The 20158-nt window shown below is 42.5% G+C and overlaps 1 protein-coding gene across 9 annotated transcripts in view; it reads left to right on the top strand.

Annotated features, from left to right (window-relative positions):
* The window catches only part of KMT2C (lysine methyltransferase 2C), a 186837-nt gene that overhangs the window by 148230 nt on the left and 18449 nt on the right, over positions 1–20158 (top strand). For all 9 annotated transcript variants that reach the window (XM_014269160.3, XM_026796590.2, XM_026796597.2 and 6 more), the window contains 14 exons: positions 958–1095; positions 1282–1314; positions 1397–1516; positions 3578–3716; positions 3978–4192; positions 4312–4385; positions 6968–7150; positions 7778–9646; positions 10685–11010; positions 11767–13598; positions 14652–14763; positions 15714–15792; positions 15912–15975; positions 17975–18207. In XM_014269160.3, the coding sequence (XP_014124635.2) occupies positions 958–1095; positions 1282–1314; positions 1397–1516; positions 3578–3716; positions 3978–4192; positions 4312–4385; positions 6968–7150; positions 7778–9646; positions 10685–11010; positions 11767–13598; positions 14652–14763; positions 15714–15792; positions 15912–15975; positions 17975–18207 (5417 nt within the window). The remainder of the gene's footprint in view (positions 1–957; positions 1096–1281; positions 1315–1396; positions 1517–3577; positions 3717–3977; positions 4193–4311; positions 4386–6967; positions 7151–7777; positions 9647–10684; positions 11011–11766; positions 13599–14651; positions 14764–15713; positions 15793–15911; positions 15976–17974; positions 18208–20158) is intronic.

Here is a 20158-nt window from a genome sequence, read left to right as displayed (position 1 = left end):
CTGCATCAAGTTTTGCTTATAGCTTTTGAAAACCTTCCGTAGTTTTTTGTGTTTCATCATACAAACCCATGCATTTTCTTGCTGCCACTGTAAATATTACTTCCCGTAGTAGTGTGTAGTTTTTATCATAATGGTATATTGTGTAAATGAAAAGCATTTTTATCAATGTGAGTATATAAAAGCATGATTAAAGCAGTCAGTATCCTTTTGTTTTCACTGGATAATGGTTCATCACTTTATGTTAGAGACAGGTTGACAACAAGTAGAACGGAATGTTTCATTATTTTAAATTTGGGGTTATTTGGTAATTATTACAGAAATATATTTTAAATACTAAAGGACGTAATTATTTTTTCCCAGATTTTTCTCATTTGAGAGATTTATTGAGGGACTTGAGGGATGTTAGCAAATTTATGTAGTGAGTTCTGTTTTCTTAGTGCCAGCAAGTCACTTTGATGTAACCCATAATAGTTAGGACTTGTTTTTGAAAAAGAAACTTCTCTAACTGTTTTATTCTGGCTAGACCTCAACAGCATTTCAGTAAATTTTTTGTGTAATATTTGAAGTGAACCTTAAGGTACATGCGGATGAACCATGTTTACTACTGATGTGATTCTTTTCAAAAAGAGAAAAATAGTTGAAGTGGAACTATATTCTGAAACCTATACATTTGAAACCATGCTGAACCTAAACTCGATAGTCTTACTTCCTGTTCTTCCAGTTGCATTATATTCAATTGACATTCCTCAAACAATACAATAAACTGGAGGTAATGAGTGGGAAGGATTTTTTTACCTTTTCTAATCAGTGTTTTTTTTTGCCTTACCTTTCAAATATTAGAAAGTCCTGGTTTAATTGACAGCTGAATTCTAGGGGAAGGAAACAGGAAATATGCTCTTTATTCAATATTAATTAAATTTGCAATTCATGTCTAATTTAATATTCTTTCTTCTCCAGCTGGATTGGATATTGGCCCCATCTCTGACGATCCTTCTTCCCTGCCCCAGCCGAGTGTCACCCAGAGCTCACGGTCACTGAGTGAAGAGCAGTTAGATGAAATCCTCAGCCCAGAGCTAGACAAAATGGTCACAGATGGTAATTTTTTTTTGGTCCTTAATCTTGGTCTTCTTCAGAACTTATGTAGAAATCATCTTTTCTTTTTTCTTTCCCCCAAATGACACATCCCTGTATTGTAACAGATCTATTTGGACTTGCTTGCACAATTACTTTTGTTGCTTCCTCTGGTGATTACTTACCTTGTGTTGCCTTTGCTTTGTCCAGGTGCTATTCTTGGCAAACTGTACAAAATCCCAGGTATGTGTTCTGACCCTCCTTGTCTTTTATGGAACACAGTTCACAAACAATGCCAGCAACTCATGCAGAGTGTTTTTTGCAGAGCTGGGAGGGAAGGATGTTGAAGATTTGTTCACAGCTGTGTTGAGTCCAGCAGCCCCACAGCCAGCTCCTCTGCCTCAGCCTCCTCCCCCACCACAGCTCATGTCTTTGCACAGCCAAGGTATGTTCTTCTGGTGCTTCTCTGGGCAGCAGCCTGACCAATAGAGTTGTGCACATTTTAAATGCTGATGGGGAACTGGGACTCATCTTACACCGTGCAAAATTGTGGAATCTGCCATTGTTAATTTGTGAAATATTATTCTAAACCTGTTCTGAAGGGAATGTGTGATTAACATCCATGTAAATGTTGCTGATAGAAAAGGACAGTTATTTGAGATTTTTCTGACATATTGGTGCTTTTACTTTAGCTGACACTTAGATGGTTTGGAAATTAGTCTGTGATAAAGCATGTGTTCTCTTCTGACTTCACTCTTTAATTACTTTTGAGCACCTCCTCAAGGGTAAGGCAAGAGTCTATGTAACACTGATTTACTGAGTTTTAATATCTGTAAGAATGCAGTTTCATGTATTAGGTAGTCCTAATAGAAAGGAGGCTAAACAGATTTCAAATTTATCTTGGAAATTGTACTTTATTTTTCTTCATTCCTATAAAATTACCTTGAGTTAGATACAGCATCTTGCTCTTGTATGGAAGGCAAGAGACAGATTGATTTTTTTATTATTATCAGTGGAGCTGTTTTTTTAAGCAGTATGTGGGAATATAATTGAATGTGCTCCTTTTCTCTTCAGACATCACCTCTAGGGGATTTTCCATGAGCTCATGTAAAGAGTGTCCACTCTTGGATACTGGTACTAAAGGAAGGACTATGCAAATTGATTTGGCCAGTGAATCAATCATAACAAGAAAACTGATTTGTTTCCTAGTTGGATCAGTTTTCATAAAAACAAAATACTTCAAAACCTTTTAGAAATGAGAGTGTTTTAAGTAAACAATGAGTTGATTTAAAGCAAAAAATAATGTAGATACCCTTGCCTGTTTCCCAGTTACTTGAGTACTTGGAGATAGCTCCAGCGTGTGAGCTCTGTGAGATTGTTCAGCTCCTCCCTGCGGGAACTGCCATGATAACAAAGTTTTGGATTTACACTTTGGTTCTGCTCCAGTGGAATGATCCACAGATAAATGCTTCAGTAGTGGTGCAGCTTGCATCAGGTTTCAGATAAAATTATTGCTCTTTTCTCATAAAGATATGTAAGCACACCGTGCAGACCAGAGCCCTGCTCCATCCTGTTTGTTTGCCAGGTCTTCACAGTTAGTTACTGTGTTTACCAGCACAGTAACATTCTATTAAATTTTGTGTTACAACTGTAGTTGCTGCATAGGTTACATAACCTTTAGATCAGAAACTGTCTCCTAAAATGGGAGAATGATACAGTGTCATCCTGCTGATACATCTGATTCCTGAGCTACTTCTGTGCTTTTAAGGAAATACTGGGGCACCAGTTATAATCTCACTTAAGTGATGGGATCCAAAGGCCAGAGTTAATTCTGTGTATAACATCTGCAAATACCATCTGCTGGAATGAATCTGCCTGTGCCACATTTGTAATATTGTAATCAAATAAATAACATTTTCTGCCTTCTTACTGCTAGACTGGACATTTAATTAGAAAATGTTAATGCTCATTTGAGTAGAGTTATCTGTTTCATTGGTTACAAATTAGGGAGTTAGTAGATAATGAGGCTTACTTTGGTACAATGCTCAGGAGTCTCAGAAGAGGAGATATTTAATTCAGGTGGCTAATGATCATCCTGCAAGGACTGAAAACTACCTTCTCCATGGCTTGCTGCTTGTGTCTGGGTCTAACAAACATGAAGAACATGAGCTTTTAAGTTTATTACCTCTATATAAAGTGCAGTACCATGGCATGGGCTACTGCAAAAGTTTTGGGAATCCATTTTTGAAAAAAAAAAATTGTGTTTTAGACGAGAAAAAAAAATGTGCAGGGATGTAATAGAGTAGAAAAGGATCCTTTAAGCTTACAGAGAAGGATTTTAAACTGATGTAAAATCTTTTCCAAGAAAGTAAGGTCAGCACTGTAAAATTTCAAAGCAGTTAGTTTTTAGAGGAGACATTGTTTTCTCAGTGGAAGGTTCCACCTCTGCCTTAGAAGCAGTTACCCTTGGAAACTTAAATGACTGACTTAATCTGCTTCTTTCCAGGAGAGAATGCATTTCCAAGAGTGCCCCTCATGAATGGTCTGATTGGCCCCAACCCTCATCTCCCTCACACGGCTCTGGCTGCTGGAGGAGGGCTGGGCACCTTCCCTCCCATTACACAGCAGCCATACACTGATGCCAGGTAAGTCCAGATGGAGAATAAAAAGTATTTGGTGTATTTAGCACTAAAAAAATATCTAAGTAGCAAAAACACCTGGAGGGTGTTGTTGGTTACTAATAATGTGATATTATTAGTTCTTGACAGCCACCACAAAACCTTGTGTATTCTTGCAGTGTGTTCACTGCTCTGAAATACCAAACAGAATGAGTACTTTGCTAATTGAGGGTTGGTTTGTTTTGTTGTTTTTATACAATCTGTAAAACAAACCCCTTTTCTGGTCAGGGATAAGAATCCAGCCTTCAATCCAATGGTGAGTGATCCCAACAGCTCATGGGCACCAGCTGCTCCACCTCTGGAGGGTGAAGGTGATACCATGTCCAATGCTCAGAGAAGCACCCTGAAGTGGGAGAAAGAGGAAGCTTTGGGTGAAATGGCAACTGTAGCACCTGTTCTCTATACAAATATCAACTTCCCCAACCTGAAGGAAGAATTCCCAGGTGAGTGATTTACTGAATCAAGTTGAATACTTGGCAGCAATTTTGGTGCACCTTGATTTTAAAGTGTCTCAGGTAAACTTATCATAGCCTTGTGTGTTGACACATTTTTTTGGTTGCAGACTGGGCTACAAGAGTGAAGCAAATTGCTAAACTGTGGAGGAAAGCAAGCTCTCAGGAGAGGGCTCCCTATGTGGTAAGAACAATTCCCACCTGCATTTGCATGCTTCCAGCAAACATACATTTCATTTATAAGGTTTGTTATAAGTGTTGTTTTGTTCTGTTTTTAATAACCCAAGTTCAGGGTTTAGTGATAGTTCCCTTACTGCAAGAAAACCTTTTTAATTTAACTCCTAAGTCTGAATACTTGTACCTGTAGTCTTTGTTTTTCAGTCGTGGCATAAACACAATTAGTACTGTGCAATGTAAAGGCATCAGCTGAGATGAGAACATTTGTGGTTCCCACTGCCTCTCAGCTGCCTTTGATTCATGCCTCAAGTCATCTTTGCTGTGTCTCTTTCTACACAGAATTTCACCAGTTTCTTGAGAAGGCTAATAGCAACTGACGATGAGATTCCTCTCCCTTTCATCATCCCCTCTCTCTGGGCTATCCTTTTTTCCCTGTTAGGGTTGCTGAAGTCTTTCAGCTATTGAACTAACAATTCCAGAGGTGTCAGTGCTCACACCTCTGCTTTCCTCATTTACTTCTACTCCTCATGTTCTTGCTTTACTGTTCCCTTTCTGTGCTTACTCTCTTGTATTGCTTTGTGTGGAGACTCTCCTGGTATCTTCTGCTATCCATTTTTCTGGTACCATTTTGTGGGGAGCTTGAAGGACTCAATTTTTCTCTCCAAAATCATTCACCTTCTTCACATCTGAGTTAAGTGAACACACAGGTACTTGTAGCAGCTGTCTGGAGTTACATTGTCATTGATTTTACCCTGCAGAACTTCTGCCATTCAGAGGGGGTGACCCTTAAGCTTTGTTGAAGCCTCTGTTGAGGCCTGTGTGTATCCAAAGTATTATTGATTCTTTTGGACTTTCCCAACAACTGCTGGCAAATGTACTTTTCTTTAACTTCCATTCTCTCCTGTTTCTCATCTTTGTTTCTTCACAGCAGCAACTGGATGGTCATTCTCACTTTGCAGGTTTCTGTGGATTTTGCAGTTTTCAGTCTCATAGCCTTCCCTCAGCAGCTCATACCTGCTCTTTTTTCATGTAGTCCCATCAGTAAACAAACCTCATTCCTCTGCATGTTGATGACTCGAAGTTTGGCAGTACTACATCATCTTCTGCTGTCCAAATTCAAAATTGCTGTGATCTCTGGCTTAAGAGGATAAATCATATCCTAACTCATTGTGAGAAGTGGAGTTCTTGATCTTTCTGAAACCCTTTCCACTGGAAAGAATAATTCTCTCATTTTTCCCTTTTATCACTGAGGCATCATTGTTATTCTGCTTTTTATTCAGTGTTGCAATTTCAGCCCCTTTGGACCTCTATATCACCTTGCCCATGCTGTAGTTAATCTTGGTGGTTCCTTCTTTGTGGTATTTATAAGATAATACCCACTTACATGGGTGGCAACTACCACTTCATAATTATTTCTATTACTGATGCTTATTTTTCATTGTTCTTAAAAATGGAGTTATATCCTTGTGATGGGTATCCAAAAGTCAGCAGCAAAAATTACTTCCCCTATGTACAGGAGTTGAGGGCATGCTCCTGCACACCAGTATTTCCACAGCAAAATGTGGTTAATTCCTCTCAGAACAGTCCTTGTGCTTCTGCTGGTATTCCTGACATTGTGCACACAGGAAGCTGCTGTGGTGCCTCTCCTGAGGGACTTACACTCTGAGGGGTTGAATGAAGGCTGAAATGAAATTCAGAGGAGTAGTAGTAAATTTTCACTGTTACTTTTTACTTTACTTAGCATGCACAATCCCATCACTTACAGGGAAAAATGACAGTGATTTTTCTGCTGCTGTGACACCAGTGCTCTCATCCATGTCACTATTTCATTGTTGGGGGGAAGTATTGAAGCCTTTTCCTCTAGGCAACCCCTACTTGACAGCTGCAGATAAATTTGTGTAAAAGAGGATGTGAGGATTTGGTTCAGAAAAGAAATCACATCCTAGATTGGGGTTAAAACAGGCTCTTTGAAACTTCCATTAGATACTTTAAAGTGTCACTATGGCTGTAAAATGCCTCATTGAAGAGGAATTGCTGTGTCTCCATACAGTTTTTCCTGATCCATAGCCCCATATCCTATGTTTATACTGTTAACTGTTAACTGACTCAGATCTTTAGAGGTCATTTAATGGACTAGACTGTATTTTTCTTGTCAGTGAAGTTCTCCACATTAGTGGCCTTTATTGATCCAAACATCATCTGCTGTGCTCAGCCTTCATGTTGTAAGGCCACACCAATATGTGATTTGAAAGGTGAACTGGTGCTATTAACGATTTCTTGGCACAGCACAGTGCCTGCAACAGACACCCTCCTGTATAGAAAAGCTTTGCTAATAGGTTTACTAATTTACTAATTGCTAGTAACCTCTTAGTTCCCTCCATATCTGTTAAACACAGAATTTCCATAGAGGTGTGAAATTTTTCTGTTTGGAATTCTTTCCTAAGTGCATAATGTCATTTCCACGAGGATGTGTGTGATTAAAACAGGCTGTACAAATAATTTGGTGATAGGATTTGTAGGAATAACAGATGCAGTGTGCCCACTTAGTAGAAGAAAATAATGCTAACTGCATCTTTTCTCTTTTTCCAGCAAAAAGCCAGAGATAATAGAGCTGCTTTGCGCATCAATAAAGTACAGATGTCAAATGACTCCATGAAAAGGCAGCAGCAACAGGATAGCATTGATCCCAGCTCCCGCATCGACTCCGACCTCTTTAAAGATCCATTAAAACAGAGGGAATCAGAACATGAGCAGGAATGGAAATTCAGACAGGTGTGTAGCATTTAAGGTGTTTTGTTATTTTCTCCCTGCTTTTTATTGCATTGCAGGAATCTGTTGTAATAAAATCAATTTGAATCTTTCTTTGTAGAAGAGTATACAGTCAGCCATTCTGCTTGGGAAGAAAATAGATGTTACCAGGAGATAAACTGTTCGTAAAAAACCTTTTCTTTAAATTTTGACTCTTAAATCCTGTGTATTATAGAAACAGATTGTTCTTTCTCTGCATAGGTGGTCACTGCAGTAGGTTTTTATTACAAATCCTGTATTGCAGTAACTTTGTCCTGCAGACTGCTGCCTCACTTGGGGCTGGATGTCTCTCAAAGCCCACAGCAGTGCTGCATGTCAGTTACCTTTGTCTCCAGAGTATAAGGTTGGAAAGCAGTGATGCTCTTTAGGCAGCCTGGGAAATGCTTATTCCCAGGCAAGCAAGATGCATGTCAAGGTAATTAAACTTCACAAATAGCTGGCCTCTCTGCTCCCTTTGAATTTAAAATTTGCAATTATTTGTAACTGATACTGGATGTGTCCTGAGGTTTTAATTATAGAATCAGTCATTAGAAAGATTTTGTATACCCTAAACTTAGAAGTGTAACATATTTCTTCATAATTTTAAAACAGCAAATGCGGCAAAAAAGTAAGCAGCAGGCCAAAATAGAAGCCACACAGAAGCTTGAACAGGTGAAAAATGAGCAGCAGCAACAGCAGCAGCAACAGCAGCAGCAGCAGTTTGGTTCACAGCAGCTCCTGAACCAGTCTGGCTCAGACACACCCAGCAGTGGGATCCAGAGCCCCTTAACGCCGCAGACTGGCAATGGCAGCATGTCTCCTGCACAGCAGACATTCCATAAGGATCTGTTCACAAAGCAGCAGCTCCCTGCTACGCCCACGTCGGCGCCCTCAGATGATGTGTTCCTAAAGCCACAGGCCCCACCTCCCACTCCCACCCGAATCCCGGTGCACGAATCGCTGGCTCAGTCTCAGACTCCTCAGACACCATCACAACAGATGTTTTCTCCAGGTTCCACAAACACAAGGCCTCCTTCTCCAATGGATCCCTATGCTAAAATGGTGGGAACACCCAGACCAGCACCCATCAACCAGAGCTTTGTCAGAAGGAACCCCATTGCCCCCTTGGATTCCTGTGCAGCACAGCCCTCCATATCTCGGGAGCCGTCGGGCAGCAGGCCCTCGCCAGTCAGGGACTCATGTTCTTCATCTCCAGGTAGCAGTGATCCCTATGCAAAGCCCCCAGACACACCCAGGCCTGTCCTGCCATCAGAGCAGTTCTCCAAACCTCTGGGAGTGCCCCGGTCTCCCATAGTTATGGAGCAGTCAGGGAAGGTTCCTTTGGGTGCCGGAAGCAGCGATCCGTTTACGAAGCCGGCTCCTAGGACTGACACCTTTCAGAGACAGAGAGTAACCTCTGCTGATGCCTATGCACGGCCTCCATTGACTCCCACTCCTGCTCCTGTGGATGGGAGCCCTGGACCTTTCAAAACTCCTCTGCGCCCTCCTCAGTCCCCGCAGGATCCTTACTCCTCCATGCCAGGCACGCCCCGGCGCGTCGCTGTCGATCCCTATGAAAGGCCCCCTCTGACACCCAGGCCTGTGGATAACTTTTCCCATTCCCAGGCCAACGATCCCTACAGCCAGCCTCCCCTCACTCCCCACCCTGCCATGAAGGAGCCTTTTGCCCACCCGCCGCGCATGGTGCGGCAGCAGGGTGATTCTTTCCCTCAGGCTGGGCCCATCTCAAGGCCAGCCTCTCAGGACCCTTACTCCCAGCCTCCAGGTACTCCTCGGCCAGTTGCTGATCCTTACGCCCAACCCCCAGGAACTCCTCGTCCCGCCACGGTGGATCCGTATATGCAGCAGCCACCAACACCAAGGCCTGCTCAGCCAGCAGATCTGTTTGCTCAGTCCCCAGCAAACCAGCAGAGACATTCTGATCCCTATGCCCAACCTCCTGGAACACCACGGCCAGTTCTCAGTGATCCTTACTCTCAGCAGCCAGCAACCCCAAGGCCAGGGATTCCTGAGGGATTTAACAGACCTGCCATGACAAGGCCAGGACTAATAACAGGTAGAGATCCTTTCCTGCAGACACCACAGAGCAGGTTGCAGGGCACTTTTGTCAGGCCATCAGACCCATGTTCTCAAACACCCAGGTCTGCAGGACCTGCAATAGCAGATTCCTTTAGCCATGGTGCAGCTACTCCAGCACATGACCCATATGATCAACCACCAATGACTCCAAGACCTCAGCCAGAATCTTTTGGAACTGGTCAGCTGGCCCATGATGCTGCTGAGCAGCCACGGCCTGGATCTGAGGGCACCTTCAGTGCATCTGGAAATGCTCCCATGACTTCTCAAGGACAACAGTTTCCCAAAGTTTCACAAGTTCCTGGCCCAGCACCCACCACGGGAGTAACAGATACACAGAACACCATGAATATGTCTCAAGCAGATACTGAGAAGTTAAGACAGGTGAGAATTTTGGTGATACTAAAATTTTGGAAGTAGAATTTCCCCCATTCTTGTTAATACCTAAAAGTTTCTTGCCATTAAATCTAACTGTATAAGGTACAAATTACTTTTAACTTAAATGTAGTTTGGTCCTTCTGGATAGAACTACAATATGCAGAAACATCAGTAATTTCTAAGGAATTTGGACAAAATTAAAAAAAAAAGAAGCGAAGGCTGTATTTGAAGCCGCTGAAGACATAGATGGTTGGTCTGTAGTAGTGCTTTTAGCTACAGTCTGAGTAAAAAAAAACATTTTAAAAGGTCAGTTTGTTCTATTCTGTAGCAAATGAGGTGTGGAACTGATTCTCAGTGACTTGTTCACTGGCTGGAGAAGGGAGTACAGGCACAGATCTCAGACCGTGTCTGACTTTGCAGTTGGCCAGTGTGTTGAGATGAATCCTTCCCTTGGTCACAGCTCTTCTTGAGGCACACTCACTCCAGGTTTCTGTCCATGAATGGCAAACAGCTCTTGCTAAGAGATAGAATTACATTCAGCTTGGGGAAAGCTGCTCAATCTTCTGTGTGGAAGGAGGGATGGGAAGTGAATTTAATGGAAAACCAGTGGTTTATCATAGTGGTTAAGAGTGGTTAATCATACAGAGTTAAGAGTGAATTCTGCAGCTATGGTGTAAAAACCTTCTGCTGAATTTTCTTCAGTGGACCTCTAGTCACATTTGTCTCTCAGAATGCACTTTTCCCGTGGTGAAAGGGCCTGCACTACTGGAATAGAAAAATGGAAAGAGAGTTGCTTCCATGTTAAATGGTAGAATGGGATCACACCATACACTTTACCAAGAGGTCTGGATGTTAACTTAGGTTGCCAGCACCCTGCACCATTTGACCCTCCTTCTCATTTCTGAGGTGATTGTTGCTTTTAATAATATTTTCCTTTAACAAGTGAAGAATTTCTTTCCTCAAAAAGTAAACCTAGCTGAGTGCAACACTTCAAAAGATGTCAGTTGCAGTGTCAAGTATAATGATTTATTTTTTTGTAAACAGCGCCAGAAGCTCCGTGAGATTATTCTACAGCAGCAGCAGCAGAAGAAGAATGCAGTTCGCCAGGAAAAGGCCTTGCAGGACGCAGCAGCTCCTCCCCATGCAGCCCCTCTTCAGCACTGGCAGCAAGACAATTTAAATCAGATCTTTAACCGCCCTCCTCCTCCCTATCCTGGGAATATCAGATCCTCCGTGGTCCCTCCAGGTGGGCCAAGGTTCTCCATGTACCCGAAGGAGCAGCGTGGGCCCTTCCCTGGGGATGGGCAGTTCAACAGGCCCCAGTTTCCAGGAGACATGAACACCATGGGGATGAGACCTCATGGTCTGAGGTGAGCTCTTGCATCTCTTCAACTCAGGGGTAGTTAAAGGGGGTATTTCAGATAGGATGACAATCATCCACAGGAGCTGGTATCCTTCCTGAACTCTGTATGTGCAGTGGGTTTTCCTGTAACATTAGAGTGTGTGTTTTACAAAATATTGTACACTGTTTTGTTGGGAGTAATTCAGAAAAATAAGTGGAGAAACTAATCAAACTTATGTGACCTGAAGCATCTTGTTGTCCAGGGCTTATGGGGCATTTCTATAAAAGAAGTAAAAGACTTTATTTTTGATGTCTTAATAATGAATAATTTCTAATGAGTATGTGATCAAACATCAGCTTCTGTCTGTGGCATTTTTGCAGTGAATGCTACAATGTAAAATGAATGCCAATATCAACATACAGTCTCAGAAGTTAATTTTTTCAGTATCTGGATTTATTTCAGTAATTTCTAAATCCACACACTGAGGTTTTTTTACTCTGAATTGCATTAACATGTATTTTAATTACTAGGTTAGTTCTGACTGTCAGAGTTTTCTATCCATTATTATTATTATTATTGAAATTGAAAACAGGTTGTTTATTAAACATAATTAAAGCAATTATTTTATTGTAGTCATAAAGCTCGTTTAAATGTAAGTATAATTAGTCAAAACATTGATTTAAATATCTTGATGAATGCATCATGTAAAGCATTTTGGTGAACAGTTATTTAGTCGTGTGAGACTGAGAAAAAAAATCATTTGCTTTTCATGCTTTATTTTAGATATGGATTTCCAGGAGGGGGCCATGGTCCACCCTCGGGCCAGGAGCGTTTCCTTGGTCCTCAGCAGCCCCTGCAGCGGCCTGGAGTTCCCCCCCAGCTGAGGAGGTCCCTGTCCATTGACATGCCCCGGGCAGTGAGCAGCCCCCAGATCAATAACGCCCCCGGCATCCCGCAGCATTTCCCCCCGCCGGGAATGCCGGTGCAGCAGCACAACATCCTGGGCCAGGCGTTCATCGAGCTGCGGCACAGGGCTCCCGATGGCAGGCCCAGGCTGCCCTTCAGCCCTGCTGCTGCTGCTGCTGCCGCCACCGTGCTGGATGCAGCAGCTCAGCACCAGAGGCACCCCGGCTTCCTGCCCAGGCAGGATTTCCCAGGCCCAAGGCAGGCAGAGCCACTGAGACACAATTCTCAAGGAATCCCAAACCAGCTGCAGATGGCTGCGGGTTTGGAGCACATGTCCCAGTCCCAGCAGGATCAGATCAATGCTGAGAACCCACCTGCACTTGTGATGCGTTCTCTGGGTCAGCCAGTTGCTGATGCATTCCCAGGAACATCTTTGTCCACATCTGCACCAGCTGATGAATCTGCAAACTTGCAGATTCCTAACCAGCCAAGTGATGGTCTAGAAGAAAAGCTTGATCCTGATGATCCTGCTGTAAAAGATTTGGATGTGAAAGACCTTGATGGGGTTGAAGTCAAGGATTTAGATGATGAGGATTTGGAAAATCTGAACCTGGACACAGAGGATGGGAAAGGAGATGAACTGGACACTCTAGATAATTTGGAAACCAATGATCCTCACCTTGATGACCTTCTGAGACCTGGGGAATTTGATTTGATTGCATACACAGACCCAGACCTTGATGTGGGGGATAAGAAAGGAATGTTTAATGAAGAACTAGACCTTAGTGTCCCCATTGATGACAAGCTAGATATCCAGGGCAAGGCAGAAGAACCCAAACAGAAAGAACAAGGTGATACAGCTGTTGCCCCTGCTGACACCCAGTCTCCACCAAAGAAATCAGGTACAGAAAATGAAATTAAAACAAAAGTACTTTCCCCAAACACTCAAGAGGAAAAGAAGAATGAAAATGAAAAAGGTGATGGAAATACTGAGTCCACAAGTACTCAACAGGCTGCTGAAGTGGAGTTAAAGGATGGGGAAAAGGCTCCTGTGCAACCTGCTAATCCAGAATTCCCTGACAAAACTCCTGCTGTTCCTAGTCAAGATACAACTGTGCCTAGTCCAGATGCTCAGGGATCTGCTCCACTGCCTGTTCAAGGGGCAGTAAGTTCCTGCAGTATTTCTGGGTCCACCCCAGTCCTCTCAAGTTTGCTGTCTAGTGAAAGCTCAGACAATGCTGAAGCAAGAACTCTGGGATCTCCATCTCAATCTCTGCCACCCACACAAATGAACCATGGATCAGGTATTCCACAAACACTCATGACACCTGCTGGACAGATCTTGGAAAACACTTTAAATTCCAATCTGCCCATGGTCCCACGAATGAACCATAATTTTTCTCAAGGGTCACCAAATCCAGGATTTATTCAGGGTCAGTCATCTAATCATAACTTTGGGACAGGACAGACATCGAATCAGACTGTGGCTGTACCAAACCGTCCTGGTCCCAGCGGCATCTCTGCTCCCCAGCAGATGATGCTCCCTCAGCCATTAGCTCAGCAGCAAAACAGAGAGAGGCCACTTCTGCTAGAGGAGCAGCCACTTCTTCTGCAGGACCTCTTGGATCAGGAGAGGCAGGAGCAGCAGCAGCAGAGACAGATGCAGGCCATGATTCGCCAGCGTTCAGAGCCTTTTTTCCCCAATATTGGTATGTGGGTGTCCTGTTTGTGTGTTTCTGGTTGGTGTTCTAAAAATGCAGCAACAAATAGTTAAATAATCCACAGGACTGCCAGAAGCAGGTAAATATGTAGAACTTGAAGGTGGCATAATAAAAATGAGCCTGCCTATTTAGGTACAAAGGGAGTATGGAAATTGAGCATGTAGGTGGAATTCTGAACTCTGGCAGAGCTCCTGTTGTCATTACCAGGATCAAGGTAACTCTGCTTTACTGATGATGTTTGTGGCATCAGCTGTGTCACATACTCTTTTCATCCTTTAGGTTCTCAAGAGATAGGGAGTAAATGCATCCTTTGTAAACAAAATTAAGTAATCAAGTGCAGTAGCTGACCTTCTTAATATTTGATCTATCAATTTTATGTTTATGGTTGTTTCATGACTTTCTTTGGAGTATTTCTTGTGTCACAAGGAAAGGGATTATCAAAAGCTGTTACTAACCCACAAGTCTAGGCAACGTCCAGAAATATCACATATAATTCTGCTGGTACTGAAAAAAATTAGGAAAAACTGTGGTTGCTTGTTTAATATAACCTAGCAGTTTGAGCATTCATATCAAGACCAGGGCCATCATTTAACTGATAATGAAACACTAAATTTTGAGAATTTTTTAAGTTGTAAATTCAGTGACCATCAAGGCCATTCTCATAGTGCATTAGTGGTGGTGTGCCAGTTGAGATCACAGGAACAACAACTCTTCCTGAGTCTTAAACCCATAAATAGAATTTATTAATCTGTTGGGTCATAGGCCAGATTTGGTCTAGAGCCCTTCTCAGACTGACCTGCTTTTGGTTGTGTGTTGTGGCTGAAAGCAAGGACAGCTGTTGCTGCACCAACTTCTACAGGATACATGAAACTTCTTATTAACCTTGAATATCAAAGTGGGGAGGACAATTAATGTGAAATAGGAATGCAGTTAATATTTTACTGAAGATTTACACATGACCTAAATATAAGCAAGTAATTTCCATGTAATAACTTGTAGTGTTCAGCTGTGTGATTCACTGCTGCTGATTTTGTCTTCCAGATTTTGATGCAATTACAGATCCTATAATGAAAGCAAAAATGGTGGCTCTTAAGGGGATCAACAAAGTCATGGCACAGAATAACATGGGGATGCCACCAATGGTCATGAACAGGTAGGCAACTCTTGACACCATTCTTTAGGACTACAGAATGTAAAAGGAAATGACAGAGCTCAGGGAAGCTGTGTGCAGGAAATGAAAAAAAAAATATTTCTGTCCTGTGGTTCGCATTTGATGCTAACACAGGATTATCTCCTAGGAATAAAGCCAGTGTGGCAGTAGGAGCTATAAAAGGTATTCAAATACATCAGATTTGTGTTCCAGTTGTAATGTCATGGGTCAACATGGCCAGCATGTTGATGCTCTTCTTGTTTTCCCACTTGCTAATTGGGTAATGACACATCTCCCACGGGTTGTGCTAGAAACTGGGGGTGGCCATGTAACAGTGGAACCTCATGTTGCAGCAAATCATTTAATGCTGGGTATAAGTAAGATTTTAGCCCAAGTAGTGGAAGTTCCATCCTCTCTTTAAATCCCTTCTGAGGGCAAAAGGAGCATGAGCTGTGCAGGCTGCACCATGGCTGTCCTTAGGGTAGGTGGGGAGTCCATGGGCCAGGGAGGATCTGTGCCTGTTCTTTTGTGTGGCCCTTCAGACTGGGTTTTCTCTGTCCAGTGCCCCATGATAGTAAATGGCTTACCCAAAGTGTAAATTTACCCTACTCCAGTTGACTGTGATGGTGGCCATGAAACCTAAATACATTCAGTTGTTTTTCTTTAAATTATAAAATACTAAAATACAAATACAAACTTGTATGTGTGTGTTTTCACTGTTCTAGCACAGTAGGTCATGTTTACATCATCTTTCTGAAAACTGTAAAATGCAATAGTTTCAGTCAAGGGCAAAATGCTGTCTGTATTCTCCAGGTGTTGAAAAGATTTGGTACAGAAGTTCAAATGCATGTCTGTATAATATTTGAGTGCTTTGTTTAATTGAACATAATAAAGTTGTCTCTCCTAATGTACTGATTTGCAAGGTCACAATTTCTATTTCTGTTTCTCAATAGGTTTCCCTTTATGGGTCAGCCAGTGCCAGGAGGTCAGACCAGTGAGGGCCAAAATCATATGCAACAGGCAATTACACAGGTAATGCAACTTGTTATGGGCTGGAAACAAAACTGTTCAATAATGATCACTAAGTTCTGGGTATTTTAATTGAATCATGATTTAATATCCTTGTCTGTCTGTTCTACTGAAATTTCTAGGATGGAAGTTTGACACCTCAGATTTCTAGACCTAATCCTCCCAATTTTGGCCCTGGTTTTGTCAGTAAGTAGAGATTTAATAATTTCCTGTATGGTTGGGGTTTTTTTCATTTTACTGTTCTATTTTCTTTAAAATGAACTATCCATAAATGGATCCTATTTCTCAAAAAAAAAATCATCCTTTTAAAATTGAGTCATTTCATCATTACAGTGCCAGGTAATGAAGGGATGTATAGTAAATGCTGTTAACATTTTTTTTAGAAGCTATCATCAACAAAACACCATAAGGAAAGAGGGAAACAGAAAATTGACATTATTTGGATTTGTGTGAGAGCAGTGATCTATTAACTGGCAGACTGCTGTATTAGAAACCTGGTCTTGGGTTGTGTTGCAATATTCTGTGCTCAATGAGAACAGCTGTGTGTTGATGGAATTTTTTATTTCAGAAGCAGAAAGTTTTGTGCAGTGTCATTGTCATTTGAACAAATACCAGAAAAAGCTTTCCAGGCACTGATTAGGCAAGCCTGGCTGGTGAAACACAGTTGTTGAAAGCAGAAATACACTGCACTAAATTTTTGCATTCCATATTTCTGGCTGCCCTAGATCAATTGTGAATCGTAGTCTGTGTGATGAGAAAGATTTATTAGCAGAAATTAAAACTGAGTGTATGTTGGGAGAGGAAGACCATTAAAAAGTGTTTCTATCACTACAAATACTTCACTTGGTATTTGTGAATAAGAAACAGAAGTAAACTCCTTCACGTTTTCCAGAAGCTGAAGTAGCAGCACTGAGTATGCAATAAGGAGCTTTGGCAATATTATCTGTATTAATTATTTGTGGTATGATTCCACATGGCACTCAGCATGGCCCTGCTCTGGTTGGGTGGTGGTGGGTTCTGAGCACTTGAGTAAATCTGGTTTTCAGTTCAGTAGTAGTTACTCTTACCTGGAACTCATTAAAATGTCTGTGCTTTCATGTTTCTCATGATGCTCTCAGTGTTTGCACTCAATTGTCCCCTCAGTGTTTGGGATCAGTTCGGCAGAATTTTTCCCTGCAAGCCCCTTGAGGCTGCAGCTCACCCTGAGAAGGTTTAGTTGAGCTGTTCAGTCAGAGCTGTCACTGACACAGTGATTCGTGGAGGAGAAGGTGGCAGGGTCTGGAGCACAAGGAGGACGTGGTTATATTGAAATCATGGAGCTGGGTGGTGTCTTTGTTAAACAAGGGTCTTCACAAGGGGTCTTCACAAGGAAAATCTCTGCTTATTTGTGGTGTCCCAACTGGCTGAAAATGTGATCAGGAGAAAAATGGCACCATCACCAGTGTTCTCTTGCTTTCTGTGCTGAGTGCACGTCAAGTGTTATCAGACATGGTTGTTCTGCCTCCAGAAAAACATCAGAGAGCAATGCACTGCCCGTGGCAGACAAGCATTTCTCATTTGAAGGAAGAGCAATGCCTGAGTTACAACCTAAATGAGGCATTTATTTTGGGGGCATGAAATGGCACTAGTGCTGAAGGCTCTGTGCTGAGGGCTGACGCTGACAAAGTGATTGTTACAAAGACAGCATATTTCTTTCACTTGGTGAATATTTGATTGTGTTCATAATTTTAATGTTTTTCTTTGAAGTTGTATTAAAAATAAATATTATATGTACAACAGTTTTTTCAAACACCAGAATTAATCAGGCCATGTTTCCTTTATGTCCTTGTTCCCTGATCTCTTTGTACTTGAGTACTTCCAGAGATCTTCCATCCAGATTCCCTCTTCTGTGGCAGGACAGGGAATCACTGGATTCTGTAGCAGTTCTCAAAGCCACATTTGCTCACTGGCAAGTGTGTTTCTTCTCACAAATGCAGTAATTTGGATAGTTCTCCTTTACTCAAGTCACTCCAAGAACATACCACTTCTTGAAGTACCAAATTCTCTGTCACATTTGGCTGAATTTAACCACTAGTTTCTGAAAGTAAGGGGGGGAACCTGATGGTTAAACTTGAGCTTTAAAAAGTAGGATGAGTCTTCATCTCCAGGATGAGATCATATCACACTTCATTTCCCTTCTCTCTAGATGATTCCCAACGAAAGCAATACGAGGAGTGGCTGCAGGACACACAACAACTGCTTCAAATGCAGCAGAAGTACCTGGAGGAGCAGATTGGAGCCCACAGGAAATCCAAGAAGGCCCTTTCAGCCAAGCAGCGCACGGCCAAGAAAGCCGGCCGGGAGTTCCCAGAGGAGGATGCAGAGCAGCTGAAACACGTTACTGAGCAGCAGAGCATGGTCCAAAAACAGCTAGATCAGGTAATCCTCTGGAATCCAGACTCTTCTCCCTGGCACTGAGCTCTCACAGGGGTAGTGAGTCTTTCCTTTAAATCTGAAAGAGACAGTGGAGCTCTACCTGAAGGAGCCACTCCTTTTGTTCTGTGTGTGTAACAGTGTTGCTCTGGAGTGTAGGTGACTCTGGAGCTGCAAAGGAATATTCTGTGGCAAGCATTATGACAAAAAGCTGGGTTACTCCTTTGGGAAGAGGGGAATTCCTTGGCAAAATGACTTGCAGCAGAGTTCTTGGCACCATGTTAAACAAAAATGAAACATTCAGAGAAAAGTTTTAGCATGCAGGGCTTTGTTTCAGGCTTGAGCGAATGTTCTAACCCAATCTCTTTTTTTGCAGTTTAAAAATCTATTTTTATTATATCTTTAGTGTTAGACTAGTTTTATAGTCTATCTCATTCCTAGATGCTGATCATCAGTATTGTGTCATGGAATAACACAGGTCAAAGGATGTCTGGAGATGTTTTAGTCATGATCAAAGCAGAAGTAGCTTCATGATTAAATCAGGTTACTCAGCACCTTGTCAGTCAAGTTCTGTAAGTCTCCAGGGGAAGAGATTTCCCAGCCGTACTGGGCCCCTGTTTCTACATGTAACCACTTTCACTGGGCTTTGTTTTCCTTCCCTTATATTCAGTTTGAATTTCATGTGCTGTAACTGTGATAATAGTGAGATGAAACGTGTGATAATTTTGCTAATATGCTTTGCCTACCAGTAGTTAGTGCTGTGTTCCTCAAGACTTTTATTATAATTTACCTGGCATGATTGTCAGGATCAACTAGTCCTGCTGAAAATGGAAGTGCTTTAGAATTATTCTTTACTAGTATGAAGGAAAAAACTTGGCAGCAGACAACTTGGAATGAAGTCCTGAGCAATATCTGACCCTTGAGTTCCCCTGTGTTTCTTCAAGACAAAGTATGTGCTGGATGGGATATTAGTTGGCTCATCTTTCCACTGTGTGGAAGAGGGATGGAGTGGGTAAATTATTTCTACATTTTTTTTTCCCCTTCCACAATGAATCATAAGTAGAACAAATGCAAAAAAAATTCCCTTTAACCAATTTTTATTGCACATACAACAGTCTGATCTTTTGGTGGAGTTAGACTGAAGTAACAGCTTTAATCATGACGTTGCTGGCAGATCCATTTACTGCCCCATAATTAAGGTTCTCCTATTTGTAATTTTTAAATTTAAGTTTAATCTACTGCTAGCAGAAGCCATCCACTGCCCTTTAGCCACTGATTTAGACCAGTGGTTGATTCATCCACGTCCTAAGCAGCATTTTGTTCTGTACCTAATAGGAGCTTAAATGAGGTTCAAAGCACATTTTTAACCACCTTCTATTGGAAGCAATTTGCCACTCTTTCAAATCAGATCAAGTCATTTTTCTGCAATCAAGCTCCTGTTAGTTTTTGAAAAGTCTCTGTATGTGTGGAGAGAGAAAAGAGCTGCTGGATCCCTGGGAGTGGCTGGTCCTGGACACAGGCACAGAGAGCACGGAGCCCCAGGAGCCGCTGTGAGTCGGGGTTGTTGACCAGGCATGGAGCCCCACAGACACTGCCAGATGGCCCCTGTGGCTCTGTGCCTGTGCCCACAGGCCCTGCCCTGCCCTCCCTGCTCTGCTGACATCTCCAGCTCAGCTCAGGGCCTCTGGGTGCGCTCAGCCCTGGGCCTTGGACGGCACAGCTCATTCCAGGGACAGTCATGGCTGGTCCACCCCTGGAGGCTGTGGTGCTTTGGGGGCCTCATGGTGCAGCCCCACAGAGCCAGCACAGGTTTAGTGCTGCAGGACCACAGAGGAGCCCTGGAGCACTGGGTCTGTGCAGGGCAGATGGATCCAGTCAGAGGCTCTGTGCAGTAGCTCTGTTTATCCAGCAGTGTCAGTGCCAAGGCAGAGCTCATAAATCATCTTGGACCTGGGAT

The sequence above is a fragment of the Zonotrichia albicollis genome, chromosome 1, assembly GCF_047830755.1.
Source record: "Zonotrichia albicollis isolate bZonAlb1 chromosome 1, bZonAlb1.hap1, whole genome shotgun sequence".
NCBI lineage: Eukaryota > Metazoa > Chordata > Aves > Passeriformes > Passerellidae > Zonotrichia > Zonotrichia albicollis.
Note: the sequence above shows the minus strand (reverse complement) of the source record. Positions and strands in the feature narration are given on the sequence as shown.